The following is a 23,922-nucleotide window of genomic DNA, read 5'->3' as shown; positions in this document are numbered from 1 at the left end:
AAGAATTTTACTTGTTAATAGAATTATTCCTATATGTTTACAGTATTTGTTGGATAATATTACAGGATTGTGTGATGAGTTATGTCAATGATGTAACATTTTGTTGTTCATGATTTCAACTTTTTTCACATTTTATTATAATTTTTTTGATAAATTTCATTTTTGAAATATGAATTTATATTTAAAAAATTTTATTTAATTTTTTTTAATTCACAGAATTATTCACTATTATTTACAGAAGTATCACGCAAATAAAACAAAATTACAAAGTGGATAGAATGTACAAACTGTTGAACAAAGACCTTATAGAATTTATGAGTATATTTGTAGAATTTATTTTTATTTTTTATGGGTATATTCTAGGTGCCAAAAAAAAGAAATTATCGAATAATTAAAATAAAAAGATAATTATTTTTTATTTTTAAAGAATTTATGGGTATATTTGTAGAATTTAAATTTGGTTCTGGTTCAATAGATGCATTCTAGAAGGTGGTTGTTAAATATCTTCTAGAAGGTGGTCTCCAGATTAACTATCGATTGTACTTTAATTGTACTTTGTTCGTTGACCACGCATTTTCATATGGGACCATGTGGTTTCATCTGCAGAACATCCATTGAACTTGTTTATGGGATTGTTTTCATCGTATTACCGGATTTGATGAACTTGTTTATAGGATTAGTTGTAAAAGTCCGGAGATTTTTGAAGAACTGAGGACCGGAGACTGTTAGCTGCTTCCATAAAAAAATATTAAAGTAAAGATTCCTTTCTCAAGGAACCGCACTCACGAGGTAAAATCGTCTAAAAAACTCAAAAAATAGCTGCTAAGGAGGGATGTCAGTTTCTTAAGACGAGGAAACAATTGCCTTAAGAAAATTGCTAATGAGGTCTTTAAGGAGATACCTTAATTCCGACCGACTAAGGAGAAGCTGTTTGAGAGAATTAATCAAGATAGATTAAGGAGTAAAGGAGCCTTAAAGAAGGATGTCGAACAGGTACTATACGAACTAATTTGCTAGTTGGGATGATAGATGTCATTCAGAACTTGTTTTTTTTTTTTAAAAGGTTCATGGCAGTTACTGCCAGATTAATACACATTATTTATTTTTTTGGGATGATAATCGTAGGATGTTGTACTCTGTAAATGTACATATTATTTTTTTTCATTCAGAACTTGTTACTATAAACTTTTACAAATGAGGAGAGAGCAACTTTGCTGATTGCCCAATTTGTCACCTGAAGGGATATGTTTGAGGATCTTTAGAGGATCGACAAAGAACATAAAAAAGATATTAAATGAAATATTCTTCTTTACGGAAAATAAATTAGCTTTATACTGATTTCAACTGTTTAAATTTTTTCATGTATGAATCTCAATAAAGAAACTTTTTCATGTATGATCCTGATCCATGTTCACATTCTCTGTGTGGATTCAATTAATTTAACAAAACACAGCATTTAGATCCGCGAAAGTTCAGTTTTTCCATTATGAATATTCAATTCTTCTAAAAAAAGAAGTTACATGAATATTCATTGACACTGACAGCCCTACTAACAAATCTTGTTGATTATTTTCGTTTACTCATGCTCTCTTGTCACATTATACAAAGAGAACACTAAAAAATGAGCACAAATTGAATACTTTATTCTAATCATAAATGGACATTTCTAGGGACACCTTAAATGGACATTCTTAACTTGTTGTGGTCCACCTGCCGGCGAGACGTCACGAATTCGTATCCTCTGCGTTAACTCAAAAGGGAATCTTTTGACTTAATAAATTCTGATCATCCAATCTATTTTAAGATTCGTGCAAACTACACCAACACTAATATTAAAGGGCCCCTGTATCATAAGCAGAGGCTGGATTGGCTCCGTTTAAAATCAGACGGTTGAGATTCATTAACTCAAAAGATTCCTTTCTGAGTTAATGCAGAGGATACGTGTTCGACATGTCACATAATTTCTTACGATCATGTGGCACACTTACCCCCGTGTTCGGCCTGAAACACGCTCTCCGTAGACATGGTTTTGGTACACCATTCCTAAACGACACTGCGCCGTTGCCTGCGGAAAAGACGTCTTGTCTCTTACAGCGTACTATTCCCGGACCAGTATCCTGTCATTCTCCCCGAAGAAAATGTAACCTGAACTAGGATTACAATGAACGGCTAGTCTGTCCCATTTGCAGTTTAATGAAAGATCATGGAAACTTTACACCAGGCCTATTGAAGTAATCCTATTAATCGAACGTTCCCCCTCCCTTGGAAGTGTTTTTCAAAACGACCCACAAAAGAATCCTTATATAAAATGTTTCTCTCATAGATAAATAAGATCACACTATTCATCAGCATAAATAAGATCTGATGTAGAACAAAGCTAAAATTTTCTTTTGTGACAATATTAATAGAAAATTAGTACTGTGTCGTTGCAACGGAAATACATTATAAAAAAAATAAAAAAATTTATATAAATGATCTACTTTTATAAAAAAAAATAGACTATATAACAAATAACATTCCTTAAAAAATATAAAAAAATGTATAGAATCAGAAAAATGCAGATTATTTAATTGGAGGGCTGATATTCAATCTGAAATTTTATTTTATTTTTTTTATAAGCACATTCATGGCAGCTCAGGACATCTACGTGCTTAATATAAGAATGAAGATAAAAATAATTGAGTAAAGTTAGTATGAGTTTAAATTATCCATTTAGATTTATGACATTTAAACTCTCAAACGTTTAGTTAGATCCATATCAATAATCTACATAATGTGTGCTACATCAAAATGCAAAATTTGTGAATTTTTAGTTCATTTTTACAAGATCAAAAGATTTTATAATTGTTTAAAAGTAAATGTACAATGTAATTTTCGTAACTTTTTTTCAACCCCTTGATTTATAGAAATTGAATTAAACTATGAATTAAGATTTACATGAATTATTCGTGGAAGACATCAAAATCAATAGTTAGAACTCATCATTTACTACACATTTGAGGAATTTTGAATTTAAACTCAAACCTCTGCGATTAGTATATGCTCCTTGTTGTACTCATAAAAGACTAATGATAAATTCATGTACTACAATTTTAAAAATTAAAATGTTCTTTCATAATGAATAAAAAATAACATGGGTTCCCATCATAAATTGACAAAATCTATGAATGTTGATAGAAGTTCAAAACGAGTAGTTTATTCTTTTAATATAAATAAGAATGTTGATACAAATTAAAATTCAAAGTGTAGCTTTATACATTTAATATATAAAAATATACTTTCAAGTAACTACAACGACATAGATTTTCTCAATATTTAAACCAATAATTTTGAAAACTTACAAAATAATGTTATTTTCATGAGGGTCAGTGTCACAATTTAAAATATACAAAACAGTCAAATAAATAAAAATGAAAGTGCCATCATGAAAAATGCTGTTATTAAAACCCAACACCGTCTTCTTTTATTCTTCTTCGTTAAAGACACAATTCTCCTTTTCTTTACTCTGTTTAGTAGGTACAATAAACGGGCCATAAAGTGGCACCAAACCAAGACTGGGTCTAATTTATTTGAAAGACCCCCCTAAAAAAACGAGAAATCAACTTCACACAATGGTGAAGTCCCTGGCCGGAGGGGGCCGGCGCAGGGCCGGTCTACGCGCGTGGGTAGTGCGTGTGGGGTCAAGCATCGTGATCTGGACGGTTGTGATGCAGCTGATGCCGATCCTTGGTCCCGCCTCGTGGCAGCCGAGACTTCCTAAGACCTGGCCCAGCGCTGCGTGCCTGGACCGAAGGGACCCACTCCGGCCCAACTCCACCACCATGGATGCCGCTGCGGCTACGCTCGGCGAAGATGGTGGCGCCCACCTATCTCCTCCTGCGCTTCTACCGAGGAGTGAGTTTATCCCCCGAATTCGGTGGATCTGTGTAATTGGTTTCTCTATTTTATGTTACTTTTCCTTTTGCAATTTTCAGAAGCTTTAGGGAGGATTAAAATGGGGTCCTCCTTTTTGGTGCTTGGGAGTGAAATATAAGTTTGGTACATTGGGAGTTTATATACTTTTTAGGGATTTTGGGGTTATTTACTGAAGTTTAGTTGAATTGAATCAAGTGTTAGATTGAAGTTTCTAATAGGGAAGATTATTTGATTTTTAGTGGTCACAAAGTGCAATGCAAATCTGGGCAAGTAGAGGAGGTCTTTCTCTGTAGGATTTTCTCCATTAGTGATCAGAGAGCCACATTTAGACAAAATTCAGGGCATTCTCTTTATTTTGTCCCTTCCTATTTTAGACTTTGATGGGAAGAAACTTTTGTCTCTTTAGGTAATCAAAGTGGAAAGTAGATTTTGTTCTTCCTTCAAAATTGGTTTAATTGATTTTTCCCTTTGAACTTTTGTTTAGTAATCTGGGGAGAAAGGACTCATGATCATAGCTGTGTATTTCCCTTACATTTTCTATATTTAGTCTATATTTAGTTGGCAATAATTTTCATATCAGTTTTGCTACTTGTTATATACCTTCTGTTTCTATTTCTAAAAGTGGCCTGTCATAATAACCTAAACAGGTCTTGGAATTTCAAATGGTATTGCATTTTTTGTTTATAATCAATCAATTTTACTTCAATTTATTTTATTTAAGGGCACATCTCCTCAATTTATGCATTTAATTCGGGAAGTTTAGCTGGGGAAGATTTGATATTAAGTTGTCATGTTTGACCAAGTTATTAACTTAAGGTTTCAAAGTGCATCTAGACTGCTTATATCAGCAATTTCTAGTGATTTGAAAGGGGATTTCATTATAATATAGTTACTGGGTAGACTAAGAAATTCAGAATAAATTTGAGGTGCTTCATTTTAAATATACCAAGAGAAGTCCTTCTGGTGGCTGATGTACACCAAGCATAATGTCAACAATCACAATGCTACACTGATTTTTTTGATAAAACTTGAAGTTAAATGCAATTATTATTCCAAGAGTTGCACTTACTATCTATCATAAATAATCATCCACTTCTCAAGATATGTTGATTATTGCTTAATTTGAAGATTTAGCTTTTTTTTATTCAATGTGTATATTTTATTTATTTTTTCAATTTTTCTTTTAAAATATCTGTGTGCCTGCCCGGTATCTATAATTAACTCTGAAACCCTGCAGTAATTTTTCCAATATGGTTTTCTATTGATATTGCTTAATACAACATAATATTTTACTTTATGGTGTTGGCCTTGGCAATTTGGTTAATTTCTTGGTTTTAATCTTTTAAATTTGAAATTTCCTGTCCCTTGTGGAACTTCTATTGTGCACTTTTATGACAATACAGTTACTATAAGTTTGTCAAAACCAATAGTAATTATGATTACAATACAGGATTATACAGAAGTAACGGATATCTGCGTGTCACATGCAATGGAGGCTTGAACCAGATGAGAGCAGCAGTGAGTCTCTCTCTCTCTCTCTCCCCCTCCCCTATCCCTCCACTAATCATTTTCTCATCATTTGCTATTTTTTTCATTTTTCTTTCCAAATTCAAAATTAATCAAGGATTTGAAGTATTTAATTTATTTTAGATCTGTGACATGGTCACAGTGGCACGGTACCTGAACCTGACACTAGTAGTTCCTGAGCTGGACAAAACTTCCTTTTGGGCTGACCCCAGGTTTGCATTTATTTTTAAAAATTTTCTCTCTTAGATTCATTTTTTGCTCTTTGATCCCCACTTTATGGTATATTTGTTTCACTCTTTGCCAGTGACTTTGGTGACATATTTGATGTTGACCATTTCATTAATTCATTGAGAGATGAGGTTAAGATTGTAAGAACACTTCCTCAGAAAATAAAGCGAAGAGGCTACAGAGAACCCCTGTCTATGCAACCCATCAGCTGGTCCAGCGAGAAATACTACCTGAGACAGGTACTAACACATTTATTCTTCTGCAATTTAGGCCCAATAATAAGTAAAGTATTCTCTTCGGACTAATAACACTAACATTGACTCCAACCTGTTGAATGAGAGCTACGGAAAGAGATATTGTCCCAAATAATGACGACTTTTTCCTCATTTGTAAGGTGCAAATTCTTCTTCCCAAATTTTGAGTAATTTAAGCAAATAATTAATGTTAGAATTTGCGCGAACAGTTCAAACCATAAGGATGAGTACTTGGGAAAGGTCACAAGTAGTTGAGGTTTTTTTTTTTTTTTGAGATAGAGTAGTTGAGTCTTTTCAATCTTGACTTGGATTTTAGCATCCAGGCTTGTGCTGCAACAATCACAAGAATAGTTGGGTACATTGCGAACAGTAGTGGCTGCAAGTTCAATGTATGGGGGTCAATTGACCCCCATTCATTTTAAAAAAATTGTACTCATGCATGATTTCCTATATATTTTAAGAGCAAAATGCTATGGGTACTGAAAAATTGACCTCCATGCGCAGTATTAAATATGTATTAAAATTTTATATGATTGATCCCCATTTACATTTGACCCCCATAGCTTGAAAGCCGGGCAACGTCCCTGAATTTTTTTTGCCAATGTGGCAATATAAAATATGCAACTTTCCAAAATAAATTAGAACGAGTTATAAGGTTATTAAACTAGCCTTGTTACTGCCACAGATACTACCTCTAATAAGAAAGCACAAGGTGGTGCACTTCAACAGGACCGATGCCCGCTTGGCAAACAATGGCATCCCAGTCCGTTTGCAAAAACTACGGTGCAGAGTTAATTACGAGGCACTGAGATTCACCCCTCAGATAGAGGAGCTGGGAAACAAGCTCGTCGGTCTTCTTCTCCAGAGGAGTACTTCGTTTGTTGTTCTTCACCTTCGTTATGAGATGGATATGCTCGCTTTTTCTGGGTGCTCACATGGGTGCTCCGAGAGGGAGACTGATGAGCTGACTAGGATGAGGTAATTACTTATTCTGTATGCACTCTTATCATTTATTTGAAGACCGCAAAAGGCCCTTACCTTAATATAAGCTGAAAAAGAAGTGTTGTTATATCCCATTTTATAGTTGGGTGGGGTATTTTGGTTTATTTCATATATTTTCCATAATCCATTAGGCTGTTTTGCTATGTGTAAATGAAAATTTCTTTCTGATATCCTCCAATGTATCTTGTTTATTTTACTTTTTTATAACTAGAATATCACCGCAAAAGGTAATTGTTTGTTAACGAATTTTGTGAGTAACTTACTAAAAAAGCATTAGAAACTAAGTCTTTATGGATAGATGGTCTTTATCTCTGCCAATTAACAAAAAGGTAAGGCATGGTGAAGAGAGAAAGGTGACATGACCTGAATTGAGCACTTGAAACATATATACCATTTATATTTTGAAATAGCACTCATGGATTATTAAGAGATGGCTATAATTAAAGCATTACAATTTCTATGTCCTTTCTCTCATATTTAACCATACTTTTAGAGGAAAAAAATAATTTAGTCAAAGATCTGATCAAAAGCAGGGAGTAATTTTGAGTTTCTCTGTTGAACCAGTTTGCAAATATCTAAAAAAGCAGGGCCTTTTTTTCAACTTCTTCAAGTGTATAGTGATTCAAGTTCTAATTGCACTTTTAGGTATGCGTATCCATGGTGGAAAGAGAAGGAGATAGATTCAGAAAAGAAAAGACTTGATGGTTTGTGCCCTCTTACACCAGAGGAGACAGCTCTTGTGCTGAAAGCTCTTGGGTCCACTAGCGACACATTAATATACATCGCGTCTGGTGAAATTTATGGAGGTGAAGCAAGGATGGCCAGCTTAAGAGCTCAATTCCCTAAAATAGTACGTCTCCTTTTCTTATGCAACCAATGGATTATGTTGTGTCCAGTCCCATATATACCTGAAATTCAATTTTATTTTAGTTACATTCTTAGTTTAACCAACTCAGTCAGTTATGTCCTCAAGCGTGCAAATGTTATGGAAGAAAAATGGTGAAACCGGTAGTAAAAACCAATAGAGATACCACACCGGCTAGTTCATACCAGTCATTCCGCTTAGCAAGTTATCTAATCTGATCCATAAGTAATTTGACATTGTTGGAACAAAATAAAGGTAAGGAAAGAGATGCTTCTGTCTGAAGAGGAGCTCAGGCCGTTCAGAAATCACTCCACACAGATGGCCGCGCTGGACTACCTTGTTTCTGTCGCGAGTGATGTTTTCATCCCCACTTATGATGGGAACATGGCCAAAGTTGTTGAAGGCCACCGCAGGTTTGTTTGCCATCCTTTATTTGATGAAAACCCCTTATTTTGCCATCATTCACAAATATATCTCTAGGTTATAAACTTATAAATGATGAGTTCCAGCTGTTTGTTTTTATCATTTCTAGTTGTGCATAATAATACAACGACTTAGTTATAGAGAATTGCAAAGACAAGATTAATTTATATATAAATAGTTTGACCAGTTGAGTTTTAAAATAAACACATGGAGGAAAATTTGATCAAACACCTCCATTATTATTTTTCTTTTGATTGGTAATTTTTGTTGTTTTGAGATTTAACAGTGCATGAATAGGAGAAAAATAATAGGTTTTGTTTGTCTATTTTGGAGTTTCTTTCACTAGTACCAGTTATGACAAAAAAACCACACAATTTTGCTTATGAGTTACACCATGAATTGCAGATATACGGGGTTCCGCAAGACAATACTATTGGATAGGAGAAAGATTGTAGAGCTATTGGATCTCTTACAAGACAATGAATTAACATGGGATGAATTCACTGAATCCATGAGGGAGTTGCATAATGATCGAATGGGTCAACCCACTCGAAGAAATGTTCTACTTGGACGCCCAAAAGAAGAAGACTATTTCTATTCCAACCCCCAAGAATGCCTTGCTGTCCCACATAGACGAAATTTTAGTATTACTAAAAATAATATCAGGGACACTGATATATAAATGGCTCCTTTATTGACTTCATGTGAATTTGTTGGTTCTTTGTATACTATGAAATTGGCCTTCATGTGTACAATTTAGGCCTCTGACCAAGATTTTAGGCGCAGGAACGAGGATTAGGGGGGAGGGAGGGGGGTGCTGTGGTAAATGCAAACTGGGAAGAAAATATTGTTAGGTTACTCCTGGCTGCATTTTTGCCGGCTGATTGTGCAGGGGCACAATTCATAATTTTCTTTTCCTTTTTTGTGTTTCATTATTAGGATTATTGTTGTAGTAGGGGGTATAATAAAATATACGACCGCCTCACTGAGTTGTAGATTTGATTTATAATATAAAATTTTCTGCCTAAAGAATGAATTAGTATTGCTTTGTGTTATGTAATATTTATTCCTTTGTTATTCCTGTGAATCTCTGAAGTAAATGCCAATGCCAACTTGCTCCCTGTCAAAATCATTAATGTGGTACTTGTTGTACCTCCTTAACTTATTAAATTAACTAATTTTATTAGGATATACTCAGAATAGGTGATACATATAATGTGAATCATGATCAACTTTCTTGTAAGGTATTTTCACGACTCTGTACTAGAAGAAGTAGAGAGCAAAAATGTTAAGGAATTTAATGAATGAAATGGTGATTTGAGGTTCGCTACTAGATATTTTTACTAGTAGTCTAAACCTCCAAGGAACAAGGCTAAGTGCAAAAAAGAGATTATCTATTAGGAATAATTCTCTTGTTAGTTATTCTCAAAGTCAAAATTTGGATAAGAACCAAGGAATTCGCTTTGAAGGAGGTGAATTTGAAGCTGTTCATCCAATTCATCTTGAATTTTTCTGTGTTGGTTCGGACTTTGTAGAGTACAAGACTTTCTTTTTTTTGAAAGCTTGGTAGATGCTATAGAGTACTAGATTTTCAAGCTACTTTCTTTCTCCACATTTGATTTGTTTTTTTCTATTCAACTGCTTTTACTAATCTCTGGTAAAAAAGTCAAAAGGTTTAAAGGATATGTTATCTCATATGATGGTTAATATATTTTTTTATTATGGCACGTGTTCTTATCTACAACTTGTGTTTTGTACACGGTCCATGAAAGAAGAAAACCAATGGCACAGACGCACAGTTGGTACGGATGCTATCCTATTTTTAGATACCATATGACCTCTTCATTTAGCAATAAAAAAATCGGAACAAAAAGGTTGCGAGAAATTTTCACTACGCATGAAACAAAATGATTTGTCACCTTTGACCCACTCACGTATGAAATCAACAATTCACAAATTAATATGTGGTGATCCAATAAAGGTCTTGGGTATAATTTCCAAGCAAATTATAGTTTTTTTTCTTTCGCAGTTTCAAATTTGATTGGAGAATTAATTATAGTATATACTATATCTTGTATTTTTTTTATACTCCAACATATTTTCATGATAGCATCAATTATTGTTTATTACCTATTAATAATTAAAAACCAAAACGATGTCATTGTTACAAAAAAAATAGTAGCAGCCAATTGATTCATTGTGAAGTTTGACTAAGGTGCAATGGATAGCATAAAATGTATCGTGTTATTGTCTTAAAATCTATCGTATAGACTTTGAACGATGAATTTAAACTGTTAAAACCTATATACTTTGTCATCGATGCGTTTACATATCAAATTTATAAATTTTTGAATTCATTTAGTATATAGTCAAGTGGTCGAAAAATGATGAAAAATAAATGTATTAAAATTAACTTAAAAATCATCAATTTTTTACCGTTTGATTTTATATTAAATGAGCTAAGAAATTTATATATTTGACATGTAAACACATCAATGACGAATTAAATCGGTTTTAAAAATTTGATTTTTTTTAATTTAAAATTTATTTAATAGATATTTTAGACAATAAAATAGAACATCTTATGCTATCTATAACACGTTAGCCAAACTCCTTTTGTAATAAAGTAATAATACAATCCCATGATGTAGCCGCCATAATTTGTAAAAGATAAACATGATCGGAAATAGTCAAATAAAGTATTAATTCTCGTACTTAGTAAGTAGCCACACACTTTATATTGCCTTGACAAGACTATTAATTTTTTATAATATGTGCGTCAAAGAAAGAGCCAGGTTAGAAATGCCTACAATTCTGCGATGGCAAGCAAGGGATCTTCTTGGTATATACACTTGCATGGTATGAATGAATACAAGGTGCTCTTTATTTCTACAAACACAGGAGGCTCCATTTGATTTGTTCTTCAATATAATATACCCAAAAATATTTTGGCATTCAATATATATATCATATAAGACTAAAAAATTACGATTAATTTCATCTATCTGAACAAACAAAATGATAAAATGAGCGCGAGCCTCATTTTTTTTTATAAGGAATTGCATCATAATTTTAAGTTCCTATATGGTAAATTTATAGACACACACAAAAATTTATTCTTTTGAAAGTTCAGCACTTTTTTGTAAGCTTTCAATTACTAGAGCGTCATTTATTGAACATTTCAACACTTAAAATGACGTGAGTCATATCCACGTGTGATGTGAATCGCTTGAGTACCATTTTTAAATTCAAACCACATATATAAGTTTTTAAATGGATATTAATTTTATGTCCGAACAATTACTCTTCGTTAGAACATTAGTATGAAAATACCGACTATGATTAAGAACAATATTTGGGTATTGTTCGGCGAGAAGAGATTAAGTCTCTTTAAATTACTATTAATTTTTTTAGTTTTTTTTTTTTTTTGAACATCCGTTTCTTAACGAGAATTAAGACCACTTTTTTTAACCTTTTTGTCTGAATCTTAATAATTAATTTCATGTCCTGGGTCTTAAAGCACCACTACATATGGATTAGGCTCTTTAGTGTTGGATAAAGTTTCAAAACATTCTGATGGTTAAATAAATTAAAAGAAAATAAATCGAGTTACAAGAATACTACTCTAATCATATGCGAGACACTGTTTTTAAGTGTATTTCGTCTCAAGCATGTAAGATTTAGAATCGCTACCGAGATAATTTGAAAATGTTATTTCTTAGAGCACGATCATGAAAGCGACTGACGTAGCTCTACAGTATGCTGCAGTTAATTTGAACATAATGAATTAATTGATTGTCAAATTAAGAACTCAGAATAGAGATGGAGGAATAGATAGCCATATTCCATGAATAATTAACAAACTACTAAAAGGGGATTAAGATACAACTAATTAATGGGTACAATTGTTAAAGCGCGCTGTCAGATCAAAGGAGAGGAAATGCGCTACAGTTCTTTATTTTCCCTTATTTCTAAAGAGAGAGAGATCATCCATAATTCGGGAGAAAAAAAAATTAAAAAAATCAAAAGATTATTAATTAAATTAATACAAATTGAAGATATAACAGCTGGAGGTTATTACCATATGAAAGAACTCGATTTTATTAATTATATATGGTAATTTTTATTTAAGTCCTCAACTTAACAAAATATTACAAAACAGAGATTTTAGACAAATATTTTAAAATGAAAATTTTGTGTTTTCAAACTAGTTTCAACATTTAATTAGCTTTTATTCATGTATTAAGACAACCAAATATGTAATTCTTAGCGTGGCTTAAAATTTAATCCTATACTTGTGTTGCCGAATGTCCCAATATAGCTTAATTATAGTAATAAACCTTGATAATTGGAAATAGCAGAATTGAAATGGGTTTATTTATCCTAAATGATATCTATTCTAAGAGATGCAATTGTGCAAGGTCTGAGAATCATCTCAAGATACCACCTGATTTTCTTTTTCATATATATATATATATATATATATATGGGCTACGGTACTTCGCGAAGTAAAGCGAGTGTTTTACGTCACGTCTATATTTTCAATTTTATTCAAAACGTCGATCCGAACCGTTCAAGTTGATCTCCATATTAAACAAAATTTTAAATTTTTTGGAAATTTTTTACTATTTCTTTAGAATTTTTTTAAATCGTTGTTTTTCAGAAAATTCTAGACCATCAAAATAGCGATTTTCAAAAAAATCTAAAGAAATAGTAAAAATTTCCAAAAAATGTAAAATTTGGTCTCCAAGCACAATTTAATATGGAGATCAACTTGAACAGTTTGGATCGATGTTTTGAATTTTAAAATCGCAAAATATGAGTGTGAAGTAAAACACTCGCTTTACTTCACGAAGCACCGTAGCCCAACTCTCTCTCTCTCTAGACACACACACACACACACACATATACATACTTATACATATACATAGAGGAGGGATCCAATTACACTCTTTTTTAGTAACACCGAATTATACTCTATATTTTCAAAGTCCAAACAGTCAAATCCAAACTGTTCAACATGATGGTTATGTTAAAATGTGCTTGCAGATCAAATTTTATATTTTTTTATTATTTATTAAGATTGGTACAAAAATTCAATGGTATGAATATAGCGATTATGTTAAATACTTAATAAATAGTAAACAAATTTTAAAAAAATGTAAAATTTGATCTGCAAGCACATTTTAATATATCTATTATGTTGAACGGTTTGGATTGACTATTTGAACTTTAAAAACTTTAAAAATCGAGAGTGTAATTTGGTGTCACCAAAAAAGGTGATCCCTCCTCATTATATATATACATACATACATACATACTAGTGCATCAATGTGGTGATTAATTATGATCACAATATTGCCACTCATTACGAATATTATGCATTTTACTAAATAAAAATAACATGACATTTAAAAAACCATCTATGAAATGATATTACTACGATCGATGATTACTTATCGAGATTTATATAAAAATTTCGAGTTTTACAATATTATGATTACTACTAACAATTTTAGCATACTCATGGAGCATAATTAAAGGATAGGTTACAATTCAGAAGTGTTCAGTGACAAATGATCTCTTACTTATATACGGAACCGCTAACCCAACATTTCATAGGAATAGCGGAATAGCAGCTAATCCGAGTTATTATTTGTGTTGAGAATAACATTTTTTTTTTCACCCAAACGTGAAATAGTGATAATAGCTCGCTAGAAATAGCAGCTATTTCTTAATTAGTGTTATTCCTTTGTTATCCAAACGTATCCATAGTGATAATATTAGCTTTCTAGGGTCGTTTCTACTCACAACCCAAACACATGTAACCAACCCTAGCTAATAAAATGAGGACTAGAACTTAATTGTTTTTCTAAAAAAAAATGATAATATTAGCTCTACAATTTAATGTGAATATATGGTTCACAAACTAAGTTAAAGAACTGTTATTTTTTTATATAATAAAATGAGGGTAAAATGTTTTCAAATCATCACAAGTATATTAATTTTGCACTGAATTAAAAACTAAATATTTTCACACGAACTATAATATCTTATATTATAGCTATGTTAGAGAAGTTGAATAATTTACCTCAAAATACTTTCCATAATTCTATGTATATTCTTATCTCCTAGTAACTGGAGAAGATGTATACGCCACTGGATAACCATCCAATATTTTCTCTTAATAAGACGACTTTTTTGTCGTTTTATTTTTCTAATAACATTTGAGACAGGAGGACCATATATATATCCTCATTGCTGAACTCAATATATTGTTGTCTTTTATACCCCCATAAAATATTATTGTTGGACATATATATAGCTTCTTGCCAATTGGCCCAATAAATTAGTTCTGATCTTTGACAAAACCAATCTCCTCAAACTAAGGAAGGGAATTCAGAGCGTGTGCTCCATTCCTTCTTGCTATTTGACAAGATATATATATATATATACACACACACCATTGATATAGTAATACAAAATAGATACTTTTTGTTACTATATGTACACTTAGCGAGCCACCCAAAGTCCCCTTAGATACCTTTTGTAGATTCATTTGTTTATATATTTCTATATGCATTCTATATTTTTCTTTTTATCTTTATTAATGCTAGGTATGCTTATAATTAATTTAAACAATTATATATTAATTGAATAGTCTAGGTTTACCTATTATTATGTAGAATAAAGATTTATTTCCCCCAGTTTATTTCCCCCATCCATCCTCCAATCATTAATTATATGAGGGAATCACAACTTCCAGCACAAAAAAATAAAAGAAAACGTGTATCAGTCATTAATAATGTGGGGGGCCGCTAATTAACTGGGAAACCACTTATATTTGAAAAACTTTACAACTGATGCGCATAAATATGTATACTTCTACACGCAAGTATTAACATCTAATATAGTAAGTATTCATATGTAAGATATCAAGTATTTCTTTAAATAATATTTCTTATCACATACTTATTTTTTACACATTTTATTTTATTTTTTTTACTTCAATGTCGCTCATATTTTTGACAATCTGTGAATTTTTTTGTGAATCTAAAGTTACAGACGTTTTGCGAATCTGAAGTTCGGTTAGTTAATGGTCCCCACAAGTAGTTATTGACTGGGGGATGAATGGAAAAAATTGATTGGGAGATAGTTAGTCAATCCCTATTATGTATATACTTGTACGCTGATTCTTTAATTAATATACTAGCTAGGTTCATTCTTTACTTTTATTTGAGGCTACATGTGTCATATGTGGTTGTATATATGCTTCCAACAGAGAGAAATTAAAAAAAAAAAAAAACACTTGATTTTCTTGTTATGATGCACGTACCTAATTAATTACCAAAGTCTCTTTTCTTTTCTTTTTAAAATGGTAGAGACTACCAAGAATTAATTACCAAAGTCAGAACATCTATTAATGACCTTCAAAATAATTTTAATTTTTACAGCATGTACAGTCCTGCCTTTACCTCTACCAGTTACTCGTGTGTAATTTCAAGTTTTTTTTTTCTTGACCATTGCTTGAAATTTGAAAGTATTTTTTTTTTTCTTTTTGCTGTAGTTGAGAAACAGCCGAAGTACGGAACCAAGAACATGGATGATGCATCTCTATTCCTATAATTATAAAATCTAATTTATTTATAAATTCTGAATTAGTTTTTTTATATCAATTTCAAGATGTTTTTCATCTTTGCACTTTAATTTTGCGCGGGAAAAAAAATTAATTTTCAAAACTAGAAATTAATTTTGCTGACATTTCTTGTTAATTTTTAAAAAATGTTAAATTGACAAATTACTTCACATACATATAATTAAAATTGTAATTATAACATCAACAATTATAATTTTCTCTTAAGTTGGACGAAGATTCATAGTATTTATTGCCTTTATATTTCCAATAAACAGTCTTATGGGAAATATAAAGGCAATAAATACTATGAATCTCAAATAAAATGAACTCATGCATTGCTCGAGTATATAAATAAAATAAAATAACAAGATAATCCCATAATCTTCTTCCTCTGCTTCTCCCCTCTTGTTAGTGATGTTCATTTTTCTTTTCCAAGTTGAACTGATATCTCTTACTTAATTAATTGAGTATACAGTGAGCAAAGCTAGGGTGTGATGTGCTCACAAGTGAATTTGGTGAGCACAACTGCAAAAGTATATTAGATCGTCTTCAAACAACAAATTCAATTGTTGAAATCCATGTACTTCTTGAGTGATGCATGTACATATAAAATTTGGAAAATTTCGAATTCATTTGCTACAAGGTTAAGCGGTCAAAGTAATAAATCTTTTATAAGTTATTTAATAAGTTGTAACAAATAAATTCGAAACTTTCAAAATTTTGCATGTACATACATCACTCATGAAGTACATGAATTTTAACGGTTTGAATTTATCGTTTGAAGCCGATTCAATATACTTTTGGAGTTGTGCTCACCAAACCCTCTTGGTGAACACATCACACCTCAGCTTTGCTCCAGTTACATATACAGCCAATCAATTTGCTCCAACAAATTAACAATCCAACTGGTTTTTTCCTCAAAAAAAAAAAATGCACAATAGCCAAACAAAATAGCAAAGTAGTCAAAAGTTCTTCAAACCTGTTTCTTCTTGTACTTGATCTCCTCATCCATCTCCCTCTATCACTTCAAGGGATTATCTGTTTCTTCTTTCATATATAGTATATATGCAGCTGGTCAGTTAATCACGATATGACATCCACATATATAATTAATTAAGAATCTATTAATTGTAATTAAAGAAGCTCATGCATGTAAGAGAAAGTTTAGTCTAATAATACATAGGTTTTATAGTCTACGTACATGAGTAACTAGCTCGTTGTATACATATATATAGTTATTATTAACATACTGTATATGCTAGGACTCAGTCTAGCCAGAAGTATCGATCATATAAAGGTTCTGAACATTTTTTGAATCTAACCAGTAAATTAAGGATATGAAAGAAATAAGCTCAAAAAAGAGAGAAATATTGGGTTCCAAACCAGCTTAATTAGTCTGAGTAATATTTAGTAGTTCAATTGATATGATTTTAAGTGTATTGGAAATAGACAAGAAAAGCTACAACTTTTGTGTTTTACACTTTTTGAGAAAAACTATTATTCAGTAAATTTAGACGAGAGTCATCTAGAAATTAAATTGTTAAGTCATCATGCTATATTTTAAGTCTAATTATGCTATTATTAATTGTATATGTTAGTTATTTAATTTATAATATCTAGAAGTAGTTAATCATGTATTTTCATGCTATATTTCATTTTGGAGTAGTGAGTTGTTAATTATAAAAAAATGTATTAATGATGAGTTACTGAAGTAAATTTCTATATATGTGTGTTTTATATATATTAGAATCAATCCAAGCATAATACAATTAAGTTTAATTTACTTATTTGTCTTATTAGTAAATATATATATATATATATTCGTCCAATTCCAACATCATCTTTTGTAATCCTAACCCGTTTCTTCTTCTTTTTTTTAAGGTTAGTGGTTTTTCATCCTAACCCATTTCTTGAGTCATCCATCAATTTTTACCATCAAATTCGTCAAATCACCTTTAATTGAAGATCATCACAAACTTCCATATAAAAACTTCCCACGAACTGCCAAAAAATTACTATCAAATATCTCAAAATTCATCAAAAAAAATCAGCTGTCTAAAAAAAGTCACTCTGGCTCACAACGTTGTTGGCCACAAAAAAAAAACCCCAAAACTCATGAACCAATCAATCTCTCTCGCTCCAAATTCTCCCATGGATCTCATGCAGCAAGAAATCACAACCATTTATGCGGCTTAATCATTCTCCATCTCTATCACCAACTTTTTGAACTGTAATTTGATCAGAAGTTATAGTTCAGTTTTCAATTAGGTCGAATTCAAGTCATTGATCGTCATCCCCTCCGTCACAGTACCGCCACATCAAGTGTCGTGTTCGAATGACACGTACCACGAGGAAAAACCGAATACGAGTCCACTGACAACACCGCGAGTATCTTTTTTATGTAAAATATAATTTTATTACAAGGATGTGAACTCACACACTCCATATATATCTATCCACATTTGCACGTCGCTGTTTGATGGCACCACTTCTAATAATAGAATAGTAGCTCTTTCCTTGTGCATGGCCTCCAAATTTTACTTCTGAAATCCATCTTTTTGTTACATGCAGTGCTAGATCATAAATTATGATATAAAACTTATAATTTAAGATCCTACTGTTTCAGGATTCTGAATTTATATAATTTTTTCATATCTATATTCATAGATACTGTCTTTAGTATTTTAGTTTGTTGATCGTGCATATAACTTATGAAATTGAGGGAATTTTTGACAAGGGTACATACATACTATAAATTAATTAAGTATCAGGGTAACATAAATACAATTTAAATTTCAGATCAAATAATTGTATAATATGGCAACTTGCTTTGCTTGTAACTTGTCAATGTATCCATGCTAACGACAGGCACTTAATCAGGTATTCTCTTTTTCCTTTCTTAAGATAAATATCATTCTATTTACGTAATGCAACTAGCTAGTGTGGTCCACCGAGGCTTCTGGACCTATCTCGATTTGCCACATTTGTCATCCCTGGTCAGATGCTTTAGGTTAAGATAAGATTAGGGTTTGTTTTTAGTGGATTAGCCAGAAGATTAAACTAATCTCTGCTTTCGTAATCCGTCGACCTTTGTAACTATACTTTTCTGAGAGACACTTGTTCTAAGCAGAGCTATGCCACGTGGTCAAACTGTAAAAAATCAAGAGGAAAAGATAGCACAGTAAAAAAAAAGAAAAAGGAACGAAGGAGAGAATATCTGGTAGCATATTTGTACAGTCATTATATGGCTCTCCTATTGGTAATTTTTTTTGTACTTTTGAAATAAGTCTTCATTTGATGTTGGCTTATCGACTGGTACCAACCAGTCAATTAATAAAAAAGAACAGTACCGTATCTTCTACGTTTTCTCTACCCCTGTACAGAAATTGCTGTGTGTATGAAACGGTACATATATCGTATATGATCAAGTAGTTATCGAAATTAAAGTGTGACGTGGACGTCCATGATGATATATATCTGGGCCCAGCAGTTTGCTCCAAATCAGCAATCGCTTCGACGGTCGACAAGTGTCCGTCCTGCTCGATGCTGACATCAGCACGGTGACATGCCTTCTCCCCTCTAGTCTCTTTCCTCTCTCTATCTCTTCTTCTCTAAAATGCCATAATATATACCCTGCCATGCGGACGTGAGAATTAACTATAATCTCAAAAAAAAATCCAAGTGAATTTCCAAACTTGCCCATAGATTTTTTACCATGTGACAGGTGTCGCCTATGCTCAGGTGGACTAAACGACAAGAAACCTTCAAGGATAAAAAGACCAGAGCACTCCTCCCCCCAAAATTTCAAATCCTTTCCAATTCTCTCTAGCCATAAGATAGACAATTAGGCATAGACCTATATACTTAGCTCAAAATCTCCTGCAAACCCTAATAATCAAGAATAAAAACAATCACTTTCTAGATTTAAACAGGAAGAAATCATGCCAAACCCTGCACCACTGCCACCTGGATTTCGTTTCCATCCGACTGATGAAGAACTTATTCTTCATTACCTACGCAATCGCTCCACCTCCATTCCATGCCCGGTTGAAATCATAGCCGAGGTCGACATATACAAATTCGATCCATGGGAACTTCCTGGTAAGTATCTTTATTAATTTTTATTTAATCCCCTAATTCCTATGTTGATCTCTCAATCGCACCTACCATGTTATTGATCTAATATATATGCATACGAATGTCAATTTTTGTCTTATTAATTTTCTTTTTCATTTTTGTGAAGATAAAGCTATGTACAGTGACAAAGAGTGGTACTTCTTCAGCCCAAGGGACCGCAAGTACCCGAATGGGATCAGGCCCAACCGGGCTGCCGGATCTGGATACTGGAAGGCAACCGGCACTGATAAGCCGATACAGAACAGCAACACCAAAGAGAATATCGGTGTCAAGAAGGCACTTGTTTTTTACAAGGGGAGGCCACCAAAAGGTGTCAAAACTAATTGGATCATGCACGAGTACCGCCTCGCCGAGGCCCAGACCAACAACAACTATAGACCCTTGAAATTTCGCAACACTTCCATGAGGGTACGTATGATTTATTTTATTTTTCTTATAATTAATTAAAGCCTGATTGTTAGTGATAAAAATAAAAGAGAAAGAAAACAACAAGTTGTGCACTTTGAAATGAAAACTTTTTATTTTGCATACGTATATATATAGTTCTTAACACATGGAGAGGATTCAAAGAGTGATGTATATGATTTTGTCCATATATTTAACTATACTTTGAAGAGTATAATATTAATATATACTTATCATGACAAATAATATGTGTATAACATCATTGTGACGAAGCAAATCCGGTGTTGCAAGCCTTAATTAGTTGCACAGCCCATACTTTTCCAATATGGCAGTGGATGCCAACTTGCATGCAAGACTTTAATTTTGTGTACTTCAACAAATTAAAGAAACGGTCTCTAGGAATCTTTTTATCTCTTATCCTGATGTTAGCATGACAGTGATGCAAGAGGAAAATTTAATTGCACTCAAATCAGTTCACTATTTGTTTTAGTGACGTTGCATTAATTAAGTTTTGTCAAATTTCTCAAAATAATTGCAGCTTGACGATTGGGTCCTTTGTCGGATTTACAAAAAGAGCAACCATTTATCGACAGTGCCGCCACTTGTCGATCATGAACAAGACGACTCGATCAGCTTTGAAGAAAACCCTATGAACTACCAATCTATTGCAAAGATACCCAGAACTTGTTCAATTTCAGATTTTTTTGTTGATTCAACGATGTCGCAACTATTTGACATGCCTGACATGACTGGATCATCAGATCACAACTCCTTCTTGGCAAACCAAAACCTGAATCAAATGCTCATGAATAACAACAGTAACATGGGCATGCCCGTCAATCAAATCGGGTCATCTTTTTTAATGGGAGAAAGCTCTCTGAAGAGGGAAAGATTTAGTGATGGTTACTTTGAGGAAGGAGATGAGATTTCAAGATTAAACCCCATAAAGAAGCAAAATAGGACATGTATTGACACAAATTTCCCAAATCAAGTTAATGCTCTTCAACAGACCTTGATTGGGCAACCTGTGTATGGCCAACAGTTCTGTTAAACTCTTCACTAGAGATGCACTAAGAGAATTAAGTTTGTATCAATTTGAGATCATTTATTAGTTGGACTAGCATGAGCTAGGTTCTTTTGCATATGCAATTTATTGCCACCAGATATATGTAGGCGAAAATGGTAAGAGAGGAAAAATTAAGTTTTATTTTGCCACACGAACTGTAATTCTGATTATATTTTGTTAGATAACTTAGCTCATCCATGCATGCTTTGTAATCTACCCACTATTAGTTTCGTATATATAGATGGCAGTTGTTTCTTTTTTCTATTTTTTAGAAAAATGATGATTGAGAGAGAAATCCTTGTCAATATTAATTCAAAGGGAAGAAGAAGTCGTGTAATATAGGACTTGTTGAGCACTGAAAATTTTTAAAAACATTTTTAGCATTAAAATACACTTTGAATGGAGATGTATGATGTATGGCTTGAAATTGGTTGCATGACTCTCTCCCTCTCTTTTCTTTATTAAAGTAATGATGCCATATTGCCATGCACAACTCGCAGCCGCCAGTGCATGGAGTTCGTTCTTTTTTCTTGTTGAGTGATTCCCTTGTGCACTAAGGAAAATGTATAATTTAAATTACATGTACCTAGAGATTAATATTAATTTTGATGTCAATCAAAATCTCCTAAAGCGCTCATTGTGTATAAAAATATATAAGAAATGATAATTCTATGTGGCACTGTGGCAGTATGCTATGGCGCTTATACATGGAAACAAGTTACATGTATTATTATGTTTTTATTGGCACATCAAAACCACAAACAGTTCCACACAAAGCATGTGGGGCCATAGGAATCATTGGGAGATAGAGAAAAAGTAACATTCCTTGGAGTTGCATGGGTTAGACATTTGTATGGTTTCAAAATATCTAGCAAGAATATCCAGCAATCATGTCAGATTCACTATCATACGATAAAGTTCCTCTCTGCCTTTTTTGAACTGTGCGCCTTTACAATTTTGGAAATACAACTTCCAGTTTAGTTCATCGCTTGCGGTTTGGCAAAAATTTAATTATTCTACTCCTTAGTTCAACATAAGTCATTTGTTGTTTTTTTTTTAAACCACAAAGTAGAAAAGGTAAATTTAGAGAACCGACTTAATTGATTTTTTTTTTTTTTTACAAAAAACTATAAGTGCCAAATAAAGTATTCGGTACCTCTCATTTATTTTCAAGAGGTACTGATTATATAGCTTATTCGGTAACTCTCAGTTTTAAATTTTTATTATAGTTTTTGTCAAGTAGAAGAGTAAAATTGGATGGTACCAAATAGGCTATTCGGTATCGTTTAAATGTAAATAATAGATATGAAATACCTATTCGGTACTTATGGTATTTGTAAAAACAAAAACAAAAAATCAAGTTGGTTCCTTAATTTTTTCTTTTTTTGTAATTATGTTTTTCTTCTTTTTAATTCTCATTTGTTGTTAATAAGAAACAAATATATATATTTTGAACCAAAAGGCTAAATGTAGTGTAAACTGAAAGTTAAAAGAGTTATAATTTTCATTTTAAGTGGTGAGGATGGTACAAACATGCAGCCTTTATCATGTCATGATGAACTATGTTCCTAAGTCATCATATATATTTCCCAATTAATTGCGCATGCAGGAAAGAAATATACTACTAAATAATATCATACAGTACAAAATGATCAATACCGTAACATCAATACTTGACTATTTTAATAATTAAAGGCGCACAATGCAACACGATACTTATTTGCCGTATACATAAAGCTATGAGCTCTAAATTTTAAGCATTATGCCAAATAGAGCAACAATTAGTATAAAATAGTGGGTAGAGTGGAAAAAACATTCCGTGCTGTAACTAACACGTCGTGACTTTGATCTCGTGTCGTGCTGTGCTGTAATCAAGTGAACAGTGACATGTGCCGTAACCAAAATGTTGAGGGGTGGTCACGCCATGACTCGCTTGCCATGACTATTCGCGTGTTGTGTCCAAATATAACTGGTTACGTTTCTCACGTTTAACTATTTTTTTTCCTAATTTAAGTTAGTTTATTCAAGATTCATCATTTGATTAAGACCTAACAATCCTAATTACACGTGGCTCGTGTGATTACATGACATGTCGTGACCGGATCTTTCGTGTAACGTGCTGTGCCGTGCCAAATTTTTCAAAAGCTGATCACAGCACATGACACACGAGACACAGCATGAAACAGTCACAGGTGTCGTGCCATGACGAAGCCGGCTCCGGCATGCCATTTTTCCCACTCTAATAGTGGGCACGTAATACTACAAGCATTATTATTTTTATAAGTTATATATCCATTTTCAAAGTCTAAATAGTCGATCTAAACTGTTCAATATGATCTTCACATTAAAATATATTTAAAAATCAAGTTTTACATTTTTTTTTAAGTTCTACTATTTTTTCGATTTTTTTTAAATAGAGATTTTTTCGAAAATAATGCATTAAGATTAACTAATTTTTTTACCG

The 23,922-nt window shown here is 32.5% G+C and overlaps 3 protein-coding genes across 3 annotated transcripts in view; all 3 read left to right on the top strand.

Annotated features, from left to right (window-relative positions):
• LOC144556060 (putative ribosome biogenesis protein RLP24) overlaps positions 1–23,922 on the top strand; it is a 94,942-nt gene that overhangs the window by 37,602 nt on the left and 33,418 nt on the right. The window lies entirely within an intron of this gene.
• On the top strand, positions 3,508–9,004 carry LOC144555525 (rhamnogalacturonan I rhamnosyltransferase 4-like). The gene is made up of 8 exons (XM_078303903.1): positions 3,508–3,894; positions 5,366–5,433; positions 5,566–5,654; positions 5,747–5,909; positions 6,610–6,902; positions 7,572–7,776; positions 8,047–8,204; positions 8,620–9,004. Exons 1-8 carry the CDS (start codon positions 3,612–3,614, stop codon positions 8,894–8,896), a joined length of 1,536 nt encoding a protein of 511 aa, XP_078160029.1. The 5' UTR covers positions 3,508–3,611; the 3' UTR covers positions 8,897–9,004.
• Positions 19,506–21,868, top strand: LOC144555657 (NAC domain-containing protein 2-like). The gene is made up of 3 exons (XM_078304058.1): positions 19,506–19,951; positions 20,094–20,395; positions 20,931–21,868. The coding sequence occupies exons 1-3, from the start codon at positions 19,792–19,794 to the stop codon at positions 21,441–21,443; spliced, it is 975 nt and encodes a 324-aa protein (XP_078160184.1). The 5' UTR covers positions 19,506–19,791; the 3' UTR covers positions 21,444–21,868.

Source organism: Carex rostrata, chromosome 6 (assembly GCF_964058835.1).
Source record: "Carex rostrata chromosome 6, lpCarRost1.2, whole genome shotgun sequence".
NCBI classification, from domain to species: domain Eukaryota; kingdom Viridiplantae; phylum Streptophyta; class Magnoliopsida; order Poales; family Cyperaceae; genus Carex; species Carex rostrata.
The sequence above is the reverse complement of the archived record's forward strand: the minus strand, read 5'-3'. Positions and strand labels throughout refer to the sequence as shown.

Coding starts and splice junctions, on each gene's coding strand:
- LOC144555525 (XM_078303903.1), top strand. CDS start 3,612: ATGGTGAAGTCCCTGGCCGGAGGGGGCCGGCGCAGGGCCGGTCTACGC. Junction 5,434..5,565: donor TGAACCAGATGAGAGCAGCA/GTGAGTCTCTCT, acceptor AATTTATTTTAG/ATCTGTGACATGGTCACAGT. Junction 5,910..6,609: donor AGAAATACTACCTGAGACAG/GTACTAACACAT, acceptor TTACTGCCACAG/ATACTACCTCTAATAAGAAA.
- LOC144555657 (XM_078304058.1), top strand. CDS start 19,792: ATGCCAAACCCTGCACCACTGCCACCTGGATTTCGTTTCCATCCGACT. Junction 19,952..20,093: donor CGATCCATGGGAACTTCCTG/GTAAGTATCTTT, acceptor ATTTTTGTGAAG/ATAAAGCTATGTACAGTGAC. Junction 20,396..20,930: donor TTCGCAACACTTCCATGAGG/GTACGTATGATT, acceptor AAATAATTGCAG/CTTGACGATTGGGTCCTTTG.